The following is a 23,398-nucleotide window of genomic DNA, read 5'->3' as shown; positions in this document are numbered from 1 at the left end:
GTAAACAAATTCACAAATGCCATTATGTAGCTGTGAAATTTTAATTATGTTTTAATTACAAGGCCATGAATTGAACCATATGTGCAATAATTCACATATACCAGCAGAGGGCAATATAAGATCACAATTTGAAGAATGTCCCATTACCCCTTTCCCCAACACACAACCAAACACACACACACACAAATAGGCAGTGAAACTGGAAATATTAGAATAGTTTTTGTTAAATTAGGTCCATTTAAAAAAAAGATCACATCTGCAGTGTAATTCTGTTTATTTTCAGATTAAATACAGACACAAACAGAGGAGCAACACATATGTTCAGCAGTCTCTCAAGACGATTTCTCTTTAAATAACTTAAATTATACTTCTGAAAGCATTGAGTTCTACAGAAGAAAACATGAAAAAGCCTCATAAATATAGCAGTATAACCACAATCAAAAGATCACTAAAATACACAGGCAAGATAATTTCATGCTACGTTGTTTTTCTCTGTCTGATTCTCAATAAATAAAAAAGTGAATCAATGTAACCACAGTTTTGATGACTAAAAACTAAACAGGAAAAAATAAGACATTTAAAAACTAAAAGCACTCTAAAATAAACTATTTACATATTGCACAATGTAATGTAACACCACACTTTATGCGATAGATCTGTTATCTTCAAGTTGTCTTTAAGTTCCAAATTCAGGTCCTGGAGAGCGTGGAGTGCAGTACTGAAGGAGGCATTTTAATGTATTTGCCTGAAATATTGTGCCTAAATCTAGACAAGTACTTCTTTCGACCAGTTGCTTTTTGACTACTGGCACATTGTAACATTTTGTTATGAGGGGTACCCTTTAGTCTTGAAATCAAAGTTGACATTTTTATTGCTCTTCGTGTGGCGATAGAGGACACGAGGAAGTGCTTTGGAATGCAGTCACTGTGTGCTCGGGAAGGATGGGGTCAAAGTTACAAAAAAAATTTGGTTTGGCCACTTGACTCATCTGGGAGTGAACCACCATGCGGCACGCAGCCCATAGCAATGTGGAGACACTCCTTGTGCGACTTCCTGCAAGATATTTTACATCAGACGAATTATAATCCAGATTTATTCCTTTTGTAAAACAATTCCCCCCCCCACTTTTTTTTCTTTCTTTTTTCCTTACTTGCATTGCCTCTCGAGTCCAATGTTCTAAACTGGCAGTTATATATGAAATGTGAAACTGGCACAAAAGCCCCCTGCACAGTTGTCTTCTTACGACCATCTCTGTCGTGACATCATGTGAGTGACATCACTCCTGCCCTGGTTTGCCTGCGTTTGGTGTGCTAAAATCCCAGATCCTGCAAACATCCCAGAATTGCAGTTGAAGTCCCAGACGTTGTCATAGTCTTCCTCCAGAATGGCCGATTCCTTGTGTTCCAGGTCAGTAAATTTGTCTGTTGGGACGACAGAGGGATTTTCAGGTGGTTAGTTAAAACTACCTGAAAAAAAAGATTTGGTGGCAAAATGACTATTTCTATTTGGCTAAAAGTACATTTACTGTGTTCTTTGAGCACTCAAGTTGATATATGCCTTGTGGCACACGTCTCCAAAGATCTGGCGTGCAGGTAAATTAAAATGACGCAACTGTGATTCATAACGGAAACATAGGTCATATTTACATTACACTAACAGTAAAATTTCAATGATTTGTGTACTTTAATGTGACAGTATAAGATAAGCCTACATTTACATACTGTAAATACTTGCCTACTGCATACACACATCCGTGAAAATGATGATATGCTGTACATTTTTATATACTAAAAAAAAACTCATTAATTGGTTCTAATACATAAACTTAATTTCTAAACATGTAAGACTTCTGTAACCCAAATTTAAGTTGTGTGGATAAGTGAAATGATAAGGAATAACAGACAAAAAAAATATGACTCCATGAAAGTGCCAGCTGTGTGTTGTATATCAAAGCATGTAATGGCCGAGTCATAAGGTGTCCTTATATGCTCTTCTACATAATTCTGTGATTGTCTGTACTGTGTGTGTGTGTGTGTGTGTGTGTGGGTGTGCTGCAGTAAAAAAAATGCTGTTGAAGCCCTTTCTAAGCCTAGCTTCACACCCACATCTGTGTTTGCAATCTCCACTGTTACTGCCCTGATAGCATGCCCAGCCTTGGGCTGCCACACCCGGCCGAGCCCCCCCCCCCCCCCCCCTCCCAATCTGCCCAGAAACAGAGCGTGTCACGACTCGGAGAGAAGGTCAGGGTATCATCGACAGAGCGGAGCGACGTGCCTGTACAGCCTGGCCTGCGACTTTGGGATAGGATCGCAGGGGCGGACTCAGACAACAGGGACGGAGCAAGACGATCACAAAGGCCAGGTCAGGCTGGCGTATACAGTTTCACATTGCAGGCATACAGCTCGCTTCTGTGAGACCACTGCTTAGAAAAAGCATCGGACTGGATGTTGATATTCATGTATAAATCACTGTCATAATGGCCCTACACTCCTGAGCTTTAACGGGTTAAATTACTTGGTGCTTATCTCTAGAGCATCAGCCTTCATTAGCCTGCTGTTGACCTGGAAATTTACAGCAGGCAGTGTAGTGCAGCTCGGTGCTCCAGAAACTGGGTTTGCAAACAGGAGGCAGCAGGTGTGACTCAGGTAGAGCACACGCACCACACCAGAATGCACTGTGCTGCTTCAGACAATTTCCAGCTGCACAAACAGACCATATTTATACACGTACGTATGCTACTGCACGCAGGGTATGTCACCCAGGATTAGGATGCGCTTCAACATTCTACATAAATTAAAAGGTAAAATGTTCTCCCTATTTTTGGAAGTGTCAGAATCAGGATTTTTGCATATTTTGTGTTTTCCCAAGCCATCTAAATGAGTGCGCTCTGACCTATTTTACGCAAAAGAGAAGTTTTTCAACTTTTCTCATCACTGCTTTCCAGAAATGGTTTTACATGAGAAACGGAATGTAAAATTCAAATGAGCTGCCGGCTCAGCTCAGTCACAACGAGATTTGCGGGTGCAGCGCGCGCGTCAGCAATAATGCAAACTCACACGGCGCATTCCAGTTCCCGAGCGGAAAGACAAAATGCTGAATGCGACCGCGAAACGGCGGAGAGCCGACCGGCATGCCGGACATTCCTACCTTGCGAATAATCCGTGGACATCCGCTGGCATTGTGCGGGGAAGGTCGCCTGTGAGCAACAGAAAAAACAGAGGGTGATTTTATCTGTTTGATCGCGGTTAAATTTAGCACGTCCTCCCTGGAATTCCAACCGGATCAGCGGGGCGTCGCATGCTCGCGGTCGACTGGTCTCCCGGGTGGCCGGAGCTCGGTTACACGCAGACACTGCCTGGCCTTAAACCTTAAACTGAGGCATTTTTACGGTGCTCGCACAGATCCAGTCATTTGCCACGACTTGCAGTTTGCATTACATCTTTTCATTACGCACATGCGGGAGCCTTCTCAGGTACCTTTGGCTTGCTAGATGACTGTATAATAACACTGTTCCATTTAATAAGCATAGTTACTTGCATGATTTTTTGCATGAATTATATATACTATATTGATTACTATATACATAATACACTATATACATAAATTATATTATTATAATCGTACCACATTTTACTATTGCACAAATAATGAATATTACACACAATGGTTATTCTTTGCACTCTTTACGCTTCTATTTTTTAATGCTCTGGAGCCAACTGCCAAATTAATAAGTGGCAGAATGGAGGCCTGATAAGACGCACATTCACAGGAGCCCACTGGTGCATTCTGGGACTTGCAGTAGGCCCGGGGTGTGAGTCCTGTGCATACCTGTGCGGTGATGCTGTGTTTGGGCACGGCCGTGGGGGTGGACAGCAGCTTCAGTTTGGAGAAGTCTTCAGTCCTCGGATCGACACCCCTGTGAGCGTTTTGCGCTTCCTGTTTCAGGGGCTGGGTGTTCCTGTACTTCTTGCCCAAGGGAGGGCTTTGCAGCCGGAAGGGTGGGGGCACAATCTGGGGGCCCTGATGGAGTGCCGACCTCTCCCAGAACTGTCTCGACACCTGCTGTGTGCAGAACACGGCATCAGAAATGATGCAACAGGGCACGAGCTCTGCTTCCTTTAAGCCTGGATCATGACTTAAGTTCATACACAAATCAAAAATCATCACTTTAGTTTCACTGCATGCATCTGCTTATACAAAATAAAGGATACAACGAAATGTATCTCTTCTTTAATATTTGGCACCTCCAATTCCACCCAAATTTGGAATGTCTACTTTGCAAACGATGGACAAGCGTGCTCATATACGTCCCCTGCTGCCAGCTTCTTTTTGTAACTGGAGCTGTGCATGCTTAGAACGGGCGATGGAGGAGACCCAATCATACGTGTGCACAGAGGGCAAGCCACAGGCGAGTGGACAGCCAAAAGCAATGAACACTATCCCCGCTAACCAAATCCCTCCCATATGTCGCTTTGGAAAGCTGATCATGCACCACCCCTGCAGGGCTGCTGGCTACAGTCAACACTGGCACGGGTCCAAGACCATGGCGCTCACTCATGTGCCGCAAACGGCACTTTTACCAGGTGAGAGGACATTATTCACTTTAAACATCATTAACAGAGGATCATTGTATCAGCTGTCACCCAAGGCCAAAGTTCACTGTAATTACTATTTGAGTGTGATCGTTGGCGTGGCAGAAGTGTTTAAAAAGTGTCTGAAAATGAAATGCATCACAAACCTAAATGGGAAAGTGTTTTGGAGGTCCGATGGTCAGCCAGGCACATACAGTATTAAATGGCCATTAGGAGACGCATTCGGGTAAGCTTGCTTCCCTGGTGAGCCACCCGAGATGGTGTTTAATGCCTTAATGCTCCACGCTACCAATTAATCATGATGAGTGTGGGGAAATGTCAAGCATGCGGCCCCGTTGCCCTGTCCAATCTGCCGCCCTGGGTGAGCCCAGGCTCTGTGTAGAGCGAGGGGTGAGATCCAATACTCTCTGACCCACTTACCGGTGGCCTCGCATAGTTGTCCTCAAAGAGGTACCCGCCGGGGGTGCAGGGGTCATCGTAGAGGGGGGACAGCGGCTTCCGGGGGCCGCACATGACCGAGTGCCTCTGGGGGGCCGAGTGCTGGTAACTGGTTTGGGTAGTGCTCCAGCTGTTTGACTGAACACAGGGGAGAGGAGAGATTTTGGTTTTTAAATGATACATTGACCTTTTGCGTCTATTGCATGGATACTCAAATCTGGCCCTCGAAATCCAAATCCATTTCTGGTTTTCTTTTCTCCCAGTCATGGTTAAGGGTAGGGTTAAAAGTTAGATAAATGGGTATAGAGTGTACGGCTGGAGAGATGTTGGTACCTTGACCAAGGGGGCCTTCTCCACCTGCCGAACAGGGGCGCCCTGATGCATGGAGGTGTAGGGCATGTTGTAGACAGGCGATGGCGGTACATTGTCCGGCCGGTCCAAGCTGTGCTGGGGGGAGGAGTAGCACAGCGAGGAGGGGGGGCGGAGCTCGGGGACGGGCCGCAGGCGGGAGGACACGCTGCTGCTCCGGCTGCTCGCGTGCGCAGACAGTTCCGTCTCCCCCGAGGTTGGCCGGCTGGAGATGTACTGCAGAGGGGACAGGTCAGCACAGCATTTTAATCACCCACACATTCCATAAAGGAGTGGCATCACGCAACACCATCGACAGGATGGAGGCAGTGGGCGGAGTTATTCACTTATTTACACAATACTGTAAAAGATTTAACCCTTTGAAGAGTAGGTTTTTTTGGAATGTTTTTTTTTCTTCTTTTTTTTCAAAATTCAGTCAAAGTCAGTGTTCTAGAATTCCGCTGTTCAGTTACCAGTAGTTATTGTTACATCAGCATTAGAATGTTCACTTAAGAACACTGTAATCATATATTTGTGATTGTACACCTTAAAGAGGTTAGTATTGTCTTATGCGACACATCAGTTAGCACTTAATTCCACCTGACAAAGTGAACAGGTTTGCGTTGAGAAACAAATCCAAAAATGACAGCCAACCAACCCTCCCAAAAAATTCAATTATATTACAGAAACGACACAATGTAATATTTATGCTAACAGTATTTAATTGGTTATATTTTTTAAATGGCAGCAAAATTTGAGACACTACAAAAAACATGACGCTTCATTTACCAGCGTACCTGCCAGGAGCTTACGAAAGGGTCGGTTATTAGTTCCCTCTTTAACTCACGGTTGGGGGAGATGGAAAACCACACAGCGGTTGCATTACAAGCGCTGAAGAACAAAGCGGCCTTGTGTTCCGCGAGGGTTTTCTGCCTGGCCCCTTATCAACTAATTTGATGGGCAGCCTCCCCAAGGGATCCTGGGGTCACATGACACCGCCATAAAATCCCATTCAGCGTGAAACACAACGGCTTTGTCTGGTTTCAATTTCACGGGTGTGCGCCTCGCTGCCTAACGCTTTCAGCTTAGCGTAGGGTCACAGTTGAGCAATTAATAGGTATACCTGTTAACCTATTGTGGGTTTGCGTAAATCTTTTTTCAATGAAGAATTAGACATCTCAATAAGGACATTACAAGTGTTTATAATATATTTTGGATTTTTAATATGCTTTGATTTTCTATATTTACATTATTTTTGTAATTCATGTTGGCTTTTTGGTCCACACAGCATGCGAACTCGCGAATGACTGGACTTACGCAGAGCGGCTCGGTGTAACCGGGAGACAGCAGATCGTCCACATGGTTGAGGAACGGGAGCCCGTTGGACGCCCTCGTATTCAGGGAGTTGCTCAGCTCCTGGCCGCTCTGTCCACTCCATCTGTCAAGCGCCGGAGCCTACGATGGGGCGTGCAAAGAGACCTTAAGAGCAGCACAGAGCAGCGGAATCCAGCAGTGTGTGAGTGGGTGTACTGGAAGTATTCGCTACAGCAAGTGACACCCGCACCAGAGTAGCAGGACAAAGTGTCCGTGACTTTTGGTGCCTTGCCTCTGTACCTCAGCAAGCTAACGTGCTAATAGCATGTGGTGGCTAATTAGTGTGGTGGCTAATGTGGAGGAATGCACAATGAGACAAAACATCCATCTCCTTTGGTCTGCCGTGAGGGGAGTGAGAAAGTGGACGAACAGGCTGTCGCTCCCTGACTGGGTGCAGTATTTTTTTTCCTACATGTCTCACCTCTGTCTGTGTCGGTGTGTAGATGATGTCATAGACCGGAGGAGGGGGGATGTGCACTGCCGCTGGTGTGTCCTGGAAATGGCGAATCCACTCATGGAAGTCGGTCTCTTCCAGGCAGGTCACCATGATGGGGTGTATCATTTTCCCTGGAAACAGAACCGCGGCTGTGAGAGTCAGCGGGACTTTCCAGATGACTATCTTAAAGTTACGTGTACGGGTAGACCAGGTAATAATCCCAGCTATGAATTTTAGAGGGACATCTGGCAAATGATGCACAAATACACAGTTCGGCTTTTAAAATAGTTCACCTTCAATCACGAACGTGTTGGGTTTCACATTGTGGCAAGGCAGGGTCACACTGACGGTGTCTAGAGGAAGCTTCCCCTGCAAATGCACATATTGTCATAAATACCAGTGGTGCTTCAAAGAAAACCCAGCTGATAATGGGTTATATTAATGATAAATGTAGGAGTGGCTGATATATTTCCATTTACATCCAGTATTCCCTTTTAATTTCACTTATGATAGTTTTAATGATATTATTATACCATATTTGTGTTTTGCTCAGATTAGGCACCTCACATGCGTATATGTAATGACTGGGACACTGGGCAATAGGAGGTGTATGCTCCCAGAGGTTAACTGAGGTCCTGGTCTTTTAGATCCCATGGCCACTCCCAACAGAGAGTAGAGTTTCCAAGTATATATCTCTGTCAATCTGACCACCCAGCTCTTCCTAGGCATTCATTTCTCTCTATCTCTACAGAAGCGCAGTTAGTTTTGGGGGCAGATTGTCTGCACGTATAACAGCATAGTGTGATACTTGCTCTCTCCCTACAATATGCTACATAACTTAATGAGTTTGATATGACTCATTATGATGAATTACCTTGTAGAAGAGCCCATCGCTCTCCTCAGAAAGGATGATGAGTGTGGATGGGTACATCACCAGTAGCCTGCTGTACTGTTCCTGAAAAGACAGAAAGAAAAATGGACACCTTGCATTCAGTCAGCCATTTTAGCCAACAACTACTGTAGTTCCCAATCATGAATTATATGATTGATGTGATTTTGATGCTGCAGTTGGATGAGGCTTTGTGTTGAATATACATAAACAAAAATGTCTATTGGTCAATGCTGTCGCCCACGATATGGAAGTCTATTAGATGCAGCATAACTACTAGGTAAGGTTCTCAACACATGCTGTGTATATGCAGTATGTAATTTCACAAAATAAAAAACATTTGATTGCAGAATTTCATTGCGTAGGCTATTCAGAACATTTTCAGCTGACATGTTCTTTGTGTGTCTTCACTAATGAGGGTGTGTCAGCTGGCAGCTGGTGAATCAAGTCAAAACCAAGTGAGAGAGTCTAAAGTCTATTTAGCTGCCAGCCAAGTCAAACAAAGTTTTTTTAAGGGTTGGTTGATTACTTCCTGTATTTAGATTTTTGAGATTTGTGTACAGTGGGGACATGGTTATATTGGCTTTTTATGTACAGTTCAATAACGAACCCACAGTCAGGGACCAGGTTTTCATTAACTAACCACACCACAAGGCTAAGACCAGTATGCAGCTTCGATTGGCTATTTCATGTCTGCACAGGATGTTCCACGCAAGATTCTGTAATTATGCAGCTGAGACAAAGAGCATCCTGCAACTGTCCCACAAGTACAGCAGGAATAGAAATTATGCCTGGAGCAAAAAGCACAGGGTTGCATAATGCTGGAAAGTCAGTCAGAACAGTATTATTATTTTCCCGTTTGTTACAGGAAAACCGCCTTTCGTCAAAGGCACCCAGAGGGTTTACCTTTTGAACGACGGAGTGTACATTGTGACTTTATCCGGTCTAATGAAACAGGCTGCGGAAACAGACTTGATTGACAGGTTGGCGTTACCTTGCACGGCAGGTGCTGCAGCCTGACTTTGCTGACGTAGGTGACGGGCCCCAGGGAGTCCCTCTGGGACCCCTCCCATTCATAAATGGGCTCGTTCATCACCGAATTCCTCAGCTCCTCTCCACCCTTGCTGCTGTCATCTGTGTACTGTGTAAAAAAAAACACACACACACGCACACACACAAGGTTAAAATGCTGGTACAGAAAATTCCCAGAGCTCTTGCCAACATGTTAATCCTGTGTTCACAGAAATTGTGAGTGGTTTTTTTTTTTTTTTCCATTCACTCATTAAAGTAATCAGCCATCACCAGTTGCTGGGGTTACGCTCTGAGACTGGCATCAAGACTGGCATTTGCATGGTTTGTGGCTGAGCACCTGGCCATCCAGGGCTGTCACAGAATTGCAAGCTCCTTTCCGGTCTCTAATCCGGCACAGGGTAGTAAACGGATTTGGCCTGTCAGATTTTGCAACATGTTGCAACACAGGTACGGGCGTGTGCAATGAGGACACGCCACAGCACAGATGAGCCATTACCTCTCGTTTGATGTAGTCGCTACGACTACTGCTTGTTCCCACCCCCACACAGTACAGTCTGAGCACAGCACAGTCCACAGTCACTGCATATCAGTTAATGGACCCCGTGCTGTCATTTATGCAGTGCTTGTTTGTTCTCAGCCCTGTGATACGTAGAGTGAGTCCCACAGAGGACTTATTTATTTATCAGACACTCAAGCTCAACATAGCCATTCAATAAGGTTAAACAAATGCTGGTACAGACATTAAAAAACGACTACTGCAATAGCATCATTTTTAGTCTCAAAGGAATGTAAGCGTCACACGTGAGTCTAGAATGGAGACTAAATATTAATACAAGTCCATAGTTAACAAGCTATAATGCTAAGGGCCGAAGGCTGACGAGTGTAGCACAGTGGGTAAGGAACTGAGCTTGTAACCGAAAGGTTGCAGGTTCGATTCCCGGGTAAGGACACTGCCGTTGTACCCTTGAGCAAGGTACTTAACCGTAATTGCTTCAGTATATATCCAGCTGTATAAATGTATACAATGTAAAATGCTATGTTGTGTAAGTCGCTCTGGATAAGAGCGTCTGCTAAATGCCTGTAATGTAATGTAATGTAATGACGAACCTTGAGCCTAGTGTACGCGTTCATTTCATCCGAGGCAACGACGCCGCCGTTGGCTTCGACGTGCTCCTTCAGGAGGCCGAACCAGGCGTCCAGCTCCTCCTGGTCTGCGCAGTACACGATGATGGGGTTCAAGCTGACGCCTGCGGAGGGGGGAGAGGAGCAGGTCAGGGTTGTGTAGGCGGCCCGCTTCCACACGGATTCCAGAAGAGAAACAAACTAGTGCGCTTATATGAGAGGTGATAGCTGGTGGCTGCTGGTTAGCAGCTTAACGGAAATAAATACAGTTTAAACTAACTGTGCAGTTGGTTGCCTTGTGCCAACTGAATTTTAATCTCTGGGAAGTTGTGTTTGAAAGATAAACGCTGCAAGTGTGAATTTTGTGTGTGTGTGTGTATGTGTTTGTGTGTGTTGTCTCTTTCATTATCTTGTGTGCTACATATTAACTACATTTTATATGGCAAGTCATTATTGTAAATTATAAGTTATTCTGACTGACCTACCTGGTTAAATACTGGGGGATAATAATGTTCACATTACATTTTCATCGCTAACACTGGTGCCCTCCACTTTCGTATATCACTCTGGATAAGAGAGTGTGCAAAGTGATTGTAACACAATGTAATGGGATATAATGGCCACAGATACGGCAGTGCGAATATCGAGCTGTATTGCACTGGGTGTGCCGGAGGGCTGGAGAACTTCACAGCCTCTCTTGTAGGATGTGTGAACGTCTTGGAAATGTTTTACTAAATCCTTTTCATCACTTCTATCATTTCCAAGACGTAACCACCACCACGCTGTATATTTCACTCTTTTATAAAAATAAAAAAAATTAAAAAAAAAACCCTTTTCCTGTCACTTGTTACATGTTGCCCCATCCCAACACCTCTTGGTAATTTGTATTTGTCCTAATACTGTAGCTTATTCTTCTGCCTAGTTGGCTTTGCAGATGTTAGGCCAGAATAGTGTTCACTGTTCTCTGCTAGAAATAGCTGTACAAAATAAGTATTGTACCTTACTGAACCCGTGTTTAGCAGTTGTCTACGACCGTGAAATGCACTTTTTGTACGTCGCTTTGGATAAAAGCGTCTGCCAAATGAATGTAATGTAATGTAATGTAATCATTGCAGAGCGGATATTAAGCTTTCGGGCTTGCTGTTCTTGTGCTGCTATTTTTTTAAATTTTTTTTTTTTTTAAAGCAATGTTCTTTTTTAAGGAATGTTCTTTCAGGAATTGACTATAATCACTGGCCTTAATAAAATGTACACTATGCAGCTAACATTGTTCCACACCATACTGAAAAACAATCCACCCATCTGAAGAGCTGCCTTACAGACCAGGCGTAAGGCTGGACCTCTCCTTAGGCCACACCTGCATACCAAAGATAACAGGACAGATTACATCCCAGTCCTTCCCAGAAATCTGTCTTTGATTGGAAAGCATGCTACTCGAGGACCCAATGCTGGTGATACTTAGAGTATCTTAGAGAAACTGAGATTTTGAAGCAGGCCATTGTAACCAATGGCATACTAGTGCAAGTTCAAGATTTTATTCATGCAGCTAGAGTCTATGGCATGTGTGTGCAATATCATTTGTCTGCTTCCCATACATTCCTGTCTTAATTGGATGGTTAGATCCTAGGTGCTGAAAGGTGTGGTGGAGCTTTCACGTGAGCATGTGAAGTTATATTAAGCAGCGACATGGCAGGCACATCATTTTGAAAAAAAAAAAACCAATATAGCTGGAATGGTCTTATTCGCTTTTTGTTCCGTGTATGACCAAGAGCATTTGTCTGAGCATTTCATTTTCTGTTGTTTTCCAGTTCTTGTGTATTGTCATGCTACATCATGGATATACGTTTGATTGATTACTCAGGTCTGAGCTAGAATAACTTGAGTTTTTGTTCTTGATAGGCATTTGTTGATACTAAATTAGAGCCTTCCACCTCCTGCTCAGAGTTGCATATTAAAACCAAATGCCAATTTTAAACTGAACACATTGCTGAGGAATGTTCAGTTAGTCTGCGGAACATGGTGTTTTTACCACGTTCAGGTCATAACTGAATGTTTTTCTTTATTCTTTCGAGAAAGATTTTTCCCTAAGGCATTTGTTAATAATTAATGTGAATCGAGAAAACCTGTCTTGGTGGCAAGCTGTGCAAGTAGAAGGCCTTGTTAGAATGTGCCATACTTTAGCCAGAGCGTGCAATGGCATCTTCGCTCAACAGCTGAACAAGTTCTAGTGCACCTGCCAGTTAACAAGAAGCACTTTGTATAGCCAGAAGGCCTTAAATCAGTCCAGGCCGAAAGGGTGGGGTTTGGAGGCACCACAAGTGATGCTTTATGGCCCTTTAGAATCGGTGGAATGTCTATCCCTGCTGTAAACCGCTTCAAATTTTTTTTTTTTTTTTTTTGGGCGTGAGATAAAGAGCCATGGGAGACGTGCTTAAGGCAAGTATACGATGAGCACCTAGCGCACTCACTTAAAGATCGGTCAGAGATATTTGCCAGGGCATGTCAAACGTTTCCCTGATTATCATCATTATCGGGGATTGGCTAGAGTTGGCTCACCACATTTTTGTACATACAGCAGCAAGCAGCATAAGTCCACATACAGATTGTGCTTCTTTTTTTTGTTGTGTTGGTCAGATGCAAATCAAAGTGCTGATGTGGTCACAAGAGAAGGGAATAACCTGAAACCCCCCAAATATTAATATGGTACATAAGTTTGTCCCTGTGATTCTACTGTATATGTTTGGTGTTCTGTTTTTTTTATTCAGAAAAAAACTGAAAGTGTCAGCTGTGTGTTGACCTGCTTGTATCAGATGGCATGTAAAATTCACAGCTCGTATAAGTGCTAAATATAGTTTCATGTGGAAGCCATCTTAAACATGTGATGGGCACATATTTGTATTTCGAGTATGTGTTTGGTTTTTGTTTAGTAGTTACACTGTATGGTTTCCTGTCTACCCGTCAGTCCTGTGCCCAGTTGGAATCTTCCCCTGCAGAGCAAGTCGGGGCAGGGTGCCCTAAACTCTGTAACATGAACGTTTCGGGGTTGTGCTCTCCTTTCGGCCCTGCCGGTGGGACTGGTGGGTCTTTTAAAGACACAGGCCGCTTACCGTTAACTTGGAATGCAAAGTCGTTGGGCTCCCCGGTGCCGCCGCCGTTGGGGAGTTTGCAAATTGTCAGTTCCTTCAGTGGAAGCGTGCCCTGTGGGAAGATTAAACAGCCATTTGAATAAGGATGGGAACTGGGTAATGTCATATTCATACATGACATCACCATACTGCATTATGTTTCCCTTGTATTGATCCCCATGAACATGCTAAATATTTCCCATATACAGTCCAGTACAAAAGTTACTTAATGCCATTGGTGAAGAGAAAAAAAAATTCCTATCTTTTTTGCACAGTTCAATAAAACTAATTTACAACAGCATTTGCAAAAGCACAATGCAAATACACTCCTCCAAGTTGCCTAGACCATAGAGCATGGAGGAAGGTCCCACCCATTTGATAAACACATTTTAGACAAGGGGAAAAAAACGGTATTAAAACTAGTCACCTGGTAAATACAGCAAGTGACATAGTGATCTATGATACAGCGATATTGATGAAGTCACAGCCGGGAGAAATTCTTTTATGACAGGAATTGGGGCTCTTATCTAAGCTGCCACGGCCCGGGCTGAGCAGGGCACCACGCCAGACACACTGACCATGTATGTCTCATCAGAAGCCAATAGTGATTGCCCAATTGGCCAAGTGAATTAACTTTCTATGGTCTTTTTTTACAAAGAAATTAAAGGACAGAACACCTTTGGAACCTTACAAGGGACATCCGTACATATTAGGACGTACAGTATCAGCTTTTTGTTTTCCTCATCTATTCATCCCATAGCTGCGTCAGTGTATGATTACCAGAGTCACGCTTCTCCTTGTCTCGGTCCTGTGGGAATTTCGGCTGATAAAAGTGAATATTTTAGCTATTTCTCATCTTAGAGGAAAAGGTCCACAGTTAGCGAAACAGATGTCAACCAGCAGGCATAATGCAGCAACCGTTCATTAAGTTTGCTCATTCCGATCACGGTCCTGACTGACAGAAATGCTTCTACGTGGGAGAGAGACCGGGCTCTGCCCAGGCCAGCAGTGAGATGCTGAGGCACAGGAAGACGTGCGGTCTTCAGTGAGCAAGCCCTCACCTGGTAGGTCAGCCCAGCTGGGTTGTTGGAGACGAAATGAAGGTGTGTCTGGAAGAGGTCCAAGAAGCAGTCGTGTATGTCCTGAGGGAGGAGATGAGATAGAGAAAGAGATTGGCCAGTGGCATTTTTTTTTTTAACAAAGAGAGACCGAGTATGAGAGAAGTTTGATTGCACAACTTCACGTCAGTGATTACCCAGGGCTGGACCCAGTCATTTATCTCAATACTGCCCTTGAAGCCTACAAATTCTAAGGTCACTGGATGTTATTCAATATGATAGCTTTCAAAGATCATGACACACACTTGTTCCGTTGCCGCTTACTCAGCCTGTGCGTGGCTCGCTACAGCAGTGTGTAGAGCTGAAATGGTTGTTTCACGCTGTACAGATGAACTTACCCTCGTTTGGTTTCATAAAGACACAGCCAACCTTTTTTTATGAAACAGCACCAACATCGGCCAGTAATTTAGTACCACTTGATTGGTTCTGTTTGACGCTTTTGTATTTTTCCTTCTTTCACACCGGCACTCTGTTAACTGCCAAAATATGACTGCCGCTCTTTTTCATTGAGAAAAATGGCATGACGCAGCTCACTGAGTGGTGTTCTCACACTGCCTTGGCTGCAGGTGGATTACAGGCACTGCCCCCAATCTCACACTCTCTCTTCATCTGCTCCTCCCTTCCTGTATGATTCAAATCCAAGTCCTGATTCAAATTCAATTCAGATGGAAGCTTTCTTTAATTTTCTTCCCTTCCTGTGCGACTTAAATTCAAATCCTGATTCAAATCCAATTCAAATTCAAGCTGTCTTAGCCTTTGATGTGACTTTTCAGCAATGTAATGTAATGTCATATGTAATGTCATATAATGTTGTGTAGGGATGTCTTTATCTACAACATATAAATGATGCAATGGCAATAGTTATGGTTGTATAATTCAAACAGCACCTTAAAGACTAATTTGTTTGTGTAATAATTATATTAACTGAAAACTGTAAAAAAATTTAAAAAAAAGATAGAATTAAAGTAATAAAAAAAGAATAAAATAAGAAAGAACAAATAAGAAAACAACGCCCCTCCTCTGACTCTCTACCAGCCTGCCTCTCCCTCCCTCATCCTCTTCCTCTCCTCCCAGTACGCACATAACTGAGCACAAGGATGTTTCGCAACCCTGATGGTTCTGCATGTTCAGACATGGGCTATGATCGCCTATGCTCTGCGTTTCAGCAGTTCACTGTTCCTGTGAGATGAAGCAGCAGCATTTCATCGGTGAACCCCCCCCCCCCCCAACTTCGCACTTCTGCATTTTCAGCTTTCAGTAGTCCCTCCCCCTTATGGCTTGATTGCACATTGATTCTAGCACCGATAATTAAACTCACACTTTCATAACCAGCATTTATTTTAGAACATCAAGCAGGTTTCACAGCTGGGTCACACGGCGGCATCACAGAGGTGACGGAACGTAGCACAGCAACATTAAGCCACGTTCCGTTCGTAATAACCATGTTGTCCTGGTTACGAGGGCGGGGCTTACCTGGCAGTGCAGGAAGCGGAAGCGCACTTTGGAGCTGTGGATCATCCTGCCGTAGTTCTTCACGTTGACGCTGCTCTTCTTCCAGCCGCCAGAGGGGTCGTAGGCAAACGGCGGGTTCCATTTTATGTTCTCTATCGTTTTGAGATCCTTCTGTGACATTTCCTGAATGAAAGAGAAATGACTGGTCAGGTGTGCGTTCTGAAAACAGTCACTATGACAAACCTAAGCACTGATGGTAAGACTACATCCTGAAAACACACACAGCAGGCCTATAGGTCAAAGACTGTGGTCCAATCGAACTCCAGGTAAACAGTGCAAGGATTCATAATGGCAAAATGGTGGACCCACTCCTACCCATACCATGGTGAGCAATTGAGTAAATATAAAGGTAAACGGTTGTGGCAGGGATTTGCCTCTTGGTGTTGGAATCTAAAATACTTCTAAAATTCAAGTGTTTGATAGTACTTAAAATGTGGTTTGTGAAGGTTCCTAATAATCTGCTTGCAGTCAGCCACGACAACAAGGCTCCTGGCAGCATAGCATTAGACACTGTACAAGAATGCATCACAAGTGTTTGTAGAATGTACAGCATGTTCTAAAGGAAATTTGAGAAGTGAATTATTCTGTGATGTGCACGGAATAGATCTGAGACCAAATGTTGTGCTATTTTTGTATTCACGCCGAAGCTCACCAATTTCGCATTAGTGTCAGGATTTTAACACTTGTTAATTAACAAAGGAATTAAGAAGTATCGGTTTTATTTTTTCTCATCAAAATTAATGAGGGAGTGCCATCCTTTGTAAAACGACATTCGTTAAGTCTGCTCTTTTTATGCTTGAAATATGTGAGTGTATGCATATACCCATTTATTTGCAGTGATTAATTTTTGACACAAAAAGAACTGGTGTTTAATTCAGGATTTGTGGGGGGGCACTAGGAGCACAGATAAGTGGAATAGTCAATCTGTATAGCTGTATAATTTATGAATCTCAAATCAATTGAAATAGAAGGCCCAAGGGTTACTTTTGTGGCTTATCCTGTTATAATGCACTGTTCTAGTGTATGGAAGGGGCCTCATAGTGTGGAATCAAACCCAAACCGTGCCAATGCCAAAAGTGGAGAGGAGCCTTTCGGGGTCAGAGACAGGTGCACTTGTGTTGCCCCTTGTTAGTCGATCAGGTTCCCACAAGTCCATCTGTTAAGCGGTTAAGCTGCCCGTGAAGTGGCTTCCTCTGACTTTCAGCACGAGCCTGACGGCAAACTGTGGCGTGATATGAAGAGGAGGCTGGCATCCCTCGCTTCTGGGAGAGAGCACGCGCTTGTCTCCGCTCTTCTAAAGCGACAGCAGAGGTTGCTGCAGCGAGCGCTAATGAATACAGCTGGGCATTCGAGACTGGGAGAAGAAGGAACAAACACAATTTTGAAAAAAATAAAATAAAACAAAAAAGCAAGTCCCTAGCTTAGAGGCCTCACCTTCCTGGGCGTGACGGTGCAGAGGATGTTTATGATGCTGTTGGACTTCACCTGGCCCTCCTGTGGGTTCTTCTTACGGAACAAGCGGTTGCTGTTTCCAAGGGAACAATTAAAATAAGAGAGATTTTTTTTAGGGAAAACTAGCTTTAAAAATAGGCATGTCTCATTTTTACTCTCAGATCAAAATGTTTTGATCATTAGTCCCTGTACAAAGCACTTGCTCTAGGAAAGTGGTATGTTTCTAAAGAAATACAGCAGAGATTGCTCAGTTGCTTTTCCTTTGCTGTTTTCATGGCGCTATGTGACAGGTATGATGAAATCGGTACCACTGCAATATTTCAAAACACATAAATGCTACATTTGTATTTGGGGAAATGCTGATTTTTTTAAACTGCTGAAGGCAGATCTTGGGGGCAATGCTGTCCAACTGAATTTACCTTGAGTAGCTCAGTTAGCCTAAGGATTTTGTCATCTCCTTCAGAGCAAGTTGTGTATTTTGTGGTATTTTTTACAGCTTTTTTTTGGTATTTGTCACAATAGTTTTCACCACTGCAGTTTAAATTTACATTGCACTGCTGCAGTTGGCTGTGGATAAACTGAACCAAACTACTGACCAAACATCCATTGTAATCTGCCTTTCAGTCACTGTCATTAGAGTGTAGCATTCATTAGTTTCTCCAACACAAAACCGCCACTGTTATGTAGCTGTAGAATACAAATGTTAAAATAAGGCTTCAATGCTTTCCTTTGTCACAGCTGATCTCTACTTTTTGTCTTAAATGCCATCATTTAAACAAACGACTTCCTTTCAAGCCATGTGTATTGATGAGAAAGGAAATCCATCCTAGTAAACTTGATAGTCCAGTTTAAATCACTTGTGAGTCAGTTTCTAATTTGCAAGTGATTAAGATGGAGACAAAGGGTTCCCTCACAGTCTGAATGAGAAGAGATTGCAATAAGCGTCAATGCCAATAAAATGGTCGCTGGCGTATCTTCGAAAATCCTAACAAAGGGACAACAGAATATAACAAGTGCACAGGAAGCAGCGGACCAATATTTCCTATCTATCTTAAGCGTTTCCTTGCCTTTGCTTGTGCATCAGAATTTCGATCTGCGAAGCGTGGAATAGTGAAAGAGGAAACACTGCAGTCATTGTTGTTGATAACCGCCTTGTCAGAGGGGGCAACGGGCCCTTTGGACTATTGTCCCCTGTTTTTATTTGAAAATGCCCGGCTCTCTGGCTCGGGCGAGCTCCTGCTCCGCGGCAGCGCGCGCGCGCGCCCTGGCAGGGGGGCGAAAGCCGATACACCGCGGGGACTGAGCGATTCGCCGGCGGCGTCCCGATAAGCGGACGGAAGGCCCCTGCGCAGAAACTTTAGAGCGGAGCGGCATTCCACCGTGCTGCGCTGGAAAACGATGTATTCAGCTGTGGTTCGGTGTTTGTGCCGTATTTCTCAAAACCACCACTGTCACTTAAACTGACCACAGCACCAATCACGTCTTTCTCAGTTTGATCCAGATGCAGGCGGTCCTAATTTTGTTCATCACTATAAAGGCTAACAATCATATATATATCACATATATATATATTAGTTTCACCAACACCATCATATGAGAAGGCTTTAAATGCAATAAAGTCAGCCCTCACTGATTTGTGTGTTTATTTTTTAAGTATGTGATTAGGTCAAAGATGGAGACAATTTAACATTTCTCAGCAGTTTTTTGTTGAATGGTTTTCAGTTACGGATCCTTTATATAATAATTTTATAGGACCCAAAGATAAAACTGCAGGCTAAGTGAGGGTGGTGTCAGAAAAGGGGTGCACTGTCAGCAGTGTCAGGTAATCAATGGACACTTTAAAAACGCAGAGTGTGCAGGGCATTATACATTTGAGAAGAGTACTGCTGTATAAAACCTCTGGGACCGGTTCTTCTCTAACCTAGAACAGGTACAGCATGCAAAACAGCAAGCAAATCCCAACGGACCAGGCAGTGCGCAGTTAATACAACATGGACACATGAACAGAGTGACCCCGGCTTTCTCATTATCCACTACCCCGCAGAACAGTTCAGTCCACAGTTAACGCCCATAACCGCACACATTTCTGTCCAGTGAATAACGACCAGTTCCAGTATGCACCAACGCGGAGGCTGCGGTAACACCGGCGCCAAGTCTGCCACAACAGACCAGAATCGGGCAAACGGTTGGGACCGGAGCTGAACACCAGAAATGGTCCTAAACCGATTCAGAAGAACCCACAAAAGTCAAGTAAATCATAAAGACCATAATAAAGCCCACTGCGCTCACCTGTTCCGTCGGATGAAGCTCTTGCTGGAGAACCTGAAGTTGTGGTGAGGAACGCACGACATGCTGCTCCCCATGGTGACCCTGTGTGCGCTGGGAGGGTTCGTCTGAGCTCTCTTCTTATCCGCGTTGTCTCTGCGCTGTATCCCTTTGGTTACAAAAAAGCCCTGCTGTAATCCAGGCAGCGATGTGTTCTCTGACAAGGTGAGGCAGACAGTGAGGGAGACAGAGCAGTAAACCGGAGCTATACTGCACTCGTGTGTGGGTGTGTCAGACTGGGGGGTTTGGAGGGGGTGGGGGGTGGGAGGGCGGTCCTCGCGCCAGAAGAGGGGAATGTGACTGTGAGTCTGTGCGTGTGTGTGTGTGTGCGTGTGTGTGTGTGTGTGCGTGTCTCTCTCTCTCTCTCTCTCTCTCTGTCTAGTGACTGTGTAGCTGTCTCTGAGCTTATCTGCTTCTGTGAGTCCGTGCGTTTGTGTGCCCTCTATGAGGTCTGAGGGGAGGAGCGAACCCTTGGCTATCGAACTTCATACTTTTGTGTGGGATTTCGGCACTAAATTAGCTCCAGGAGGGAGACAGGGAGCTGTTGAAGTGGCATTTTTCACACTTTCAGAGGGACAAATGGTGCTCTTTTTAAAAAAAAAAAAGGTTCACAGCCCTAAAACCCTTAAAGCACAGGACTTGAGGTGACAGAACTGTGGGACTGTCACAGGTTTACCAAGACATGTCTCAACATGAAAACCTTTATTAGTTAAAAAAAGCAAATGTAAAGCAACTGTGAAGGCTTGTATATCTTAGGTTCATAAACTAGTCTTGCATTCTTACTTTCACTGTTCTAGTATGAATAGAAAATATATGATTATATATGACTGTTTGAATTCATTACCAATATGGGTTCATCTGCTGTACACTTCATGTGCGTATGCATGATATGTAAGTACTAGCGGTTTCCATAGCCCTGTCAACCAGGTGAAATCAACCTGAGATCAAAGTTGAAGATGCCAGCCATGCATCACCTGACTCCTTTGTTCGGCAGTAAACCGGATATTTATTTTATCGTAATATTTGTTTCTGTACAAAGCTTTTCCACGCTCAGTATATTTGAACGGGATTTTAACTGGAACCTTTCGCATAAACAAAACCACATTGGTAGCACTTGTGAAGACAATCAGTCATTCGAGAAGGGGTTTTTATTTGCAAAGGGTGGTGGCTGGTATTCCCGGCCCAGCGTTTCAAAAGATTTCTGTATTTATCTGAGCAGCGGTGTTCCGTCGTCTGCATTTCCCGCTACATTCCTGGTTTGCTTGTGGATCTCTGGAGGACAGTTACATGGTTAAAACCCGCACAGCAAGTGCAGCAGCATAGCATGACAACGGCTTTGAAGTGTCTCCACTCAGGACTGTTTCCCAAGACCCCTGCGTGAACTTCATGGACTGAGATTGGAATGCAAATATTGACCTAAACAGTAGGTTTTAGTGCAGTTATACCAAATGTTTTCATGCTTCATCTGAGTGTAAAGTACAGATAGAATGTGCCACCAGCATTTATGATCAGTAGGTACAGACCATATCATTAGAGAGACCTCAATGATGTGTATCTGGAATTGAGTGTAATATTTGTAATACTTGTCCTCTAATTTCAGTCAGCGATATAATATTTGGCCCAGTATAACATTGAAATACATATGTAGCATATCATATACTAACAATAACAATTGGTGCATATACAACAAATTAAAAACACCTTGATTGAACTTGTATTGTGTTCTTTTTAACAAAGACAAATGAAGGGCCATTTTTGATTTGAGAAAATTACATGGGAGTCATTGATTTTTTCAAGAAACTCTATTGCCGCTGCTTGAAAACTGTTGCTCAATCTTTCTCTGGTCAACCACACAATGAGTCTATATTATAATGAATCATTTGGTTGTTTTTGACACGTGCATTTTTTGCATTCATTTGGCTCTAATTACTTTGACCTATTTTTGCAATTATAAGAAATTTCCACCGCACTTTTCTATTCTGACAACCCAAAAGCTATAAAGCACATTTTAGCTGGACCTAAAGTACACGATGGTTACACAAAAACTATTTTCAGAAAAAAAGTGTCTATGCCCTATGAATTATTAAGGCATGTGGAATGTGGTGTTTGGTTTTCATTTAAAACTGGAAAACTAACAGCGTGACTGAATGCCAATGTGGCTAGCTGGTGTGTTAGTGGGGGTAAGGACCACAGTTGCTCATGCGTAGACCAGCTGTTTGTGCTTCATTCGGAAAATAAAAAGTCCGTGGAGATTTGTGGGGGACATGAGGAAACAACGCGGTCGGATTCATGGCCGAGTTTTGCACGTGTCGGCAGCGCCGTCATCACTTGACGATGAAAGGAAAAAGTGGATTCGCGACCTGGTTTGCATCAAAAGACACCAGGTCGAGAAGCTGACTCACCGCGCTCTGTCATGACGCAGCGCATTCCCCGCAGGGACGTGACGGTCTTTTAGTAATGCGAACAGAGGGGGTTCGGAACAAGCCTGGGAAAGTTTATTCTGCGGTTATCCTGGCTATCCTCTGTTCCGCTGTCTCTGAGTTTCGACAGCGGTTGCCAGGCAGAAACTGGGACGGAAACGTGCGCGCCCCCGGAGGCAAATTGTTACACTTTTTTGTCTATGGGAATGACACCATTCCGAAGGGTATGCAATAAACATCCAACTATTTGTTGGGGATAGTGTTCAATTCTCTTTCTAAACTTTCTTACGTGACAATTTGTTCATACTTGAGAATTACATAGATATAACATCCACTGAGCTGAAAATTTAATTTATAGATGGCACACTTTCCGAAATAAAGAAGACAGGTTTAACGTATCACGTTTGGGCGCACAACTTGATGCTTTCTCCAAACTGTAACTCTACTCATCTCAAAAGAAGGATTGCACAAGGTACAGTTTTTGTTGGAAGACAAAAATAGGTCCAGTTTCGTTCTTTTCCATTATTCATGCTCATAATGGTGTCATGGTATTGCCACATACACTAGGTCAGTTTTTGACACGCAAAGATTATTCGTTGGAAAAGGAACATAATTTTTCTGGAATTTGAAAGACTTTAGATGGATTGTTGAAGCTTGGTAGAACATGTAATAATGTCTGCCTTCTCATTTATTTCCTCCCTCTAAAGAAAACACTTGAGGGTTATCTGGCCAGTCACCAATACTAACCCATATAAAACCCATTAAATTATATTTGCCACCATAAATTTTCTATGTCAACATGCATAAGATTCCCATAACTGTTTTTTTATGCAGCATGTTCCATCTTCACCATTTCCAATTCAATTCATTCATGAATATGCCGGCCGTTCATTGTGGCCTTTGGTTTTTTCCAGAGATAAATCTTTCCAGATATGCTTGTTTCTCCATGGATTTTTGTGTATGCATTTGCACAGTTCTCCTGCTCATTCGCGCATCGTCACAGAAATCAAATCAACGTCCTTCGCTAAAAGTCCTCTCATTTTACCATCAGCCTCGCCCTTTCCATCAGACGTTTCTGTGTGTTTTCATAGCCCTTTTCAGATGAAGTCTGCACCTGTAAGAACAGTTTTCCCAGCCGCACAGCGGGGGGGGGGGGGGGGGGGGGGGTGCCAAAGTCGCACCTCCGCTTGTTTTATCAGGGAGCGCGTGAGGGGG

The 23,398-nt window shown here is 43.7% G+C and overlaps 1 protein-coding gene across 2 annotated transcripts; it reads right to left on the bottom strand.

Moving 5' to 3' along the window:
- Window positions 1-257: 257 nt before the first annotated feature.
- On the bottom strand, window positions 258-19,991 carry plekhn1 (pleckstrin homology domain containing, family N member 1). 2 transcript variants are annotated; one of them, XM_064305681.1, is made up of 16 exons: window positions 19,728-19,991; window positions 17,421-17,511; window positions 15,948-16,109; window positions 14,418-14,498; window positions 13,339-13,429; window positions 10,217-10,356; window positions 9,072-9,218; window positions 8,063-8,143; window positions 7,482-7,557; window positions 7,174-7,319; window positions 6,696-6,833; window positions 5,364-5,615; window positions 5,013-5,168; window positions 3,829-4,062; window positions 3,148-3,196; window positions 258-1,421 (listed from the first exon to the last, which is right to left on the bottom strand). In XM_064305681.1, the coding sequence occupies exons 1-16, from the start codon at window positions 19,799-19,801 to the stop codon at window positions 1,240-1,242; spliced, it is 2,100 nt and encodes a 699-aa protein (XP_064161751.1). In that variant the 5' UTR covers window positions 19,802-19,991; the 3' UTR covers window positions 258-1,239. The 2 variants fall into 2 exon arrangements, with proteins under 2 accessions (XP_064161751.1, XP_064161752.1); XM_064305682.1 differs by having other exon boundaries at window positions 3,829-4,059.
- Between the last annotated feature and the right edge of the window lie 3,407 nt (window positions 19,992-23,398).

This window comes from Anguilla rostrata, chromosome 13 (genome assembly GCF_018555375.3).
Source record: "Anguilla rostrata isolate EN2019 chromosome 13, ASM1855537v3, whole genome shotgun sequence".
In the NCBI taxonomy this organism is placed as follows: Eukaryota; Metazoa; Chordata; class Actinopteri; order Anguilliformes; family Anguillidae; genus Anguilla; species Anguilla rostrata.
The sequence above is the reverse complement of the archived record's forward strand: the minus strand, read 5'-3'. Positions and strand labels throughout refer to the sequence as shown.

Excerpts from the sequence above, each read along its gene's own strand:
- plekhn1 (XM_064305681.1), bottom strand. The coding sequence starts at position 19,801 with ATGGGGAGCAGCATGTCGTGCGTTCCTCACCACAACTTCAGGTTCTCC. Across the intron at positions 17,512-19,727 it reads AGCTTCATCCGACGGAACAG|CAACCGCTTGTTCCGTAAGA; the intron begins GTGAGCGCAGTG and ends CCTTGGAAACAG. Across the intron at positions 5,169-5,363 it reads AGAAGGCCCCCTTGGTCAAG|TCAAACAGCTGGAGCACTAC; the intron begins GTACCAACATCT and ends CCCTGTGTTCAG.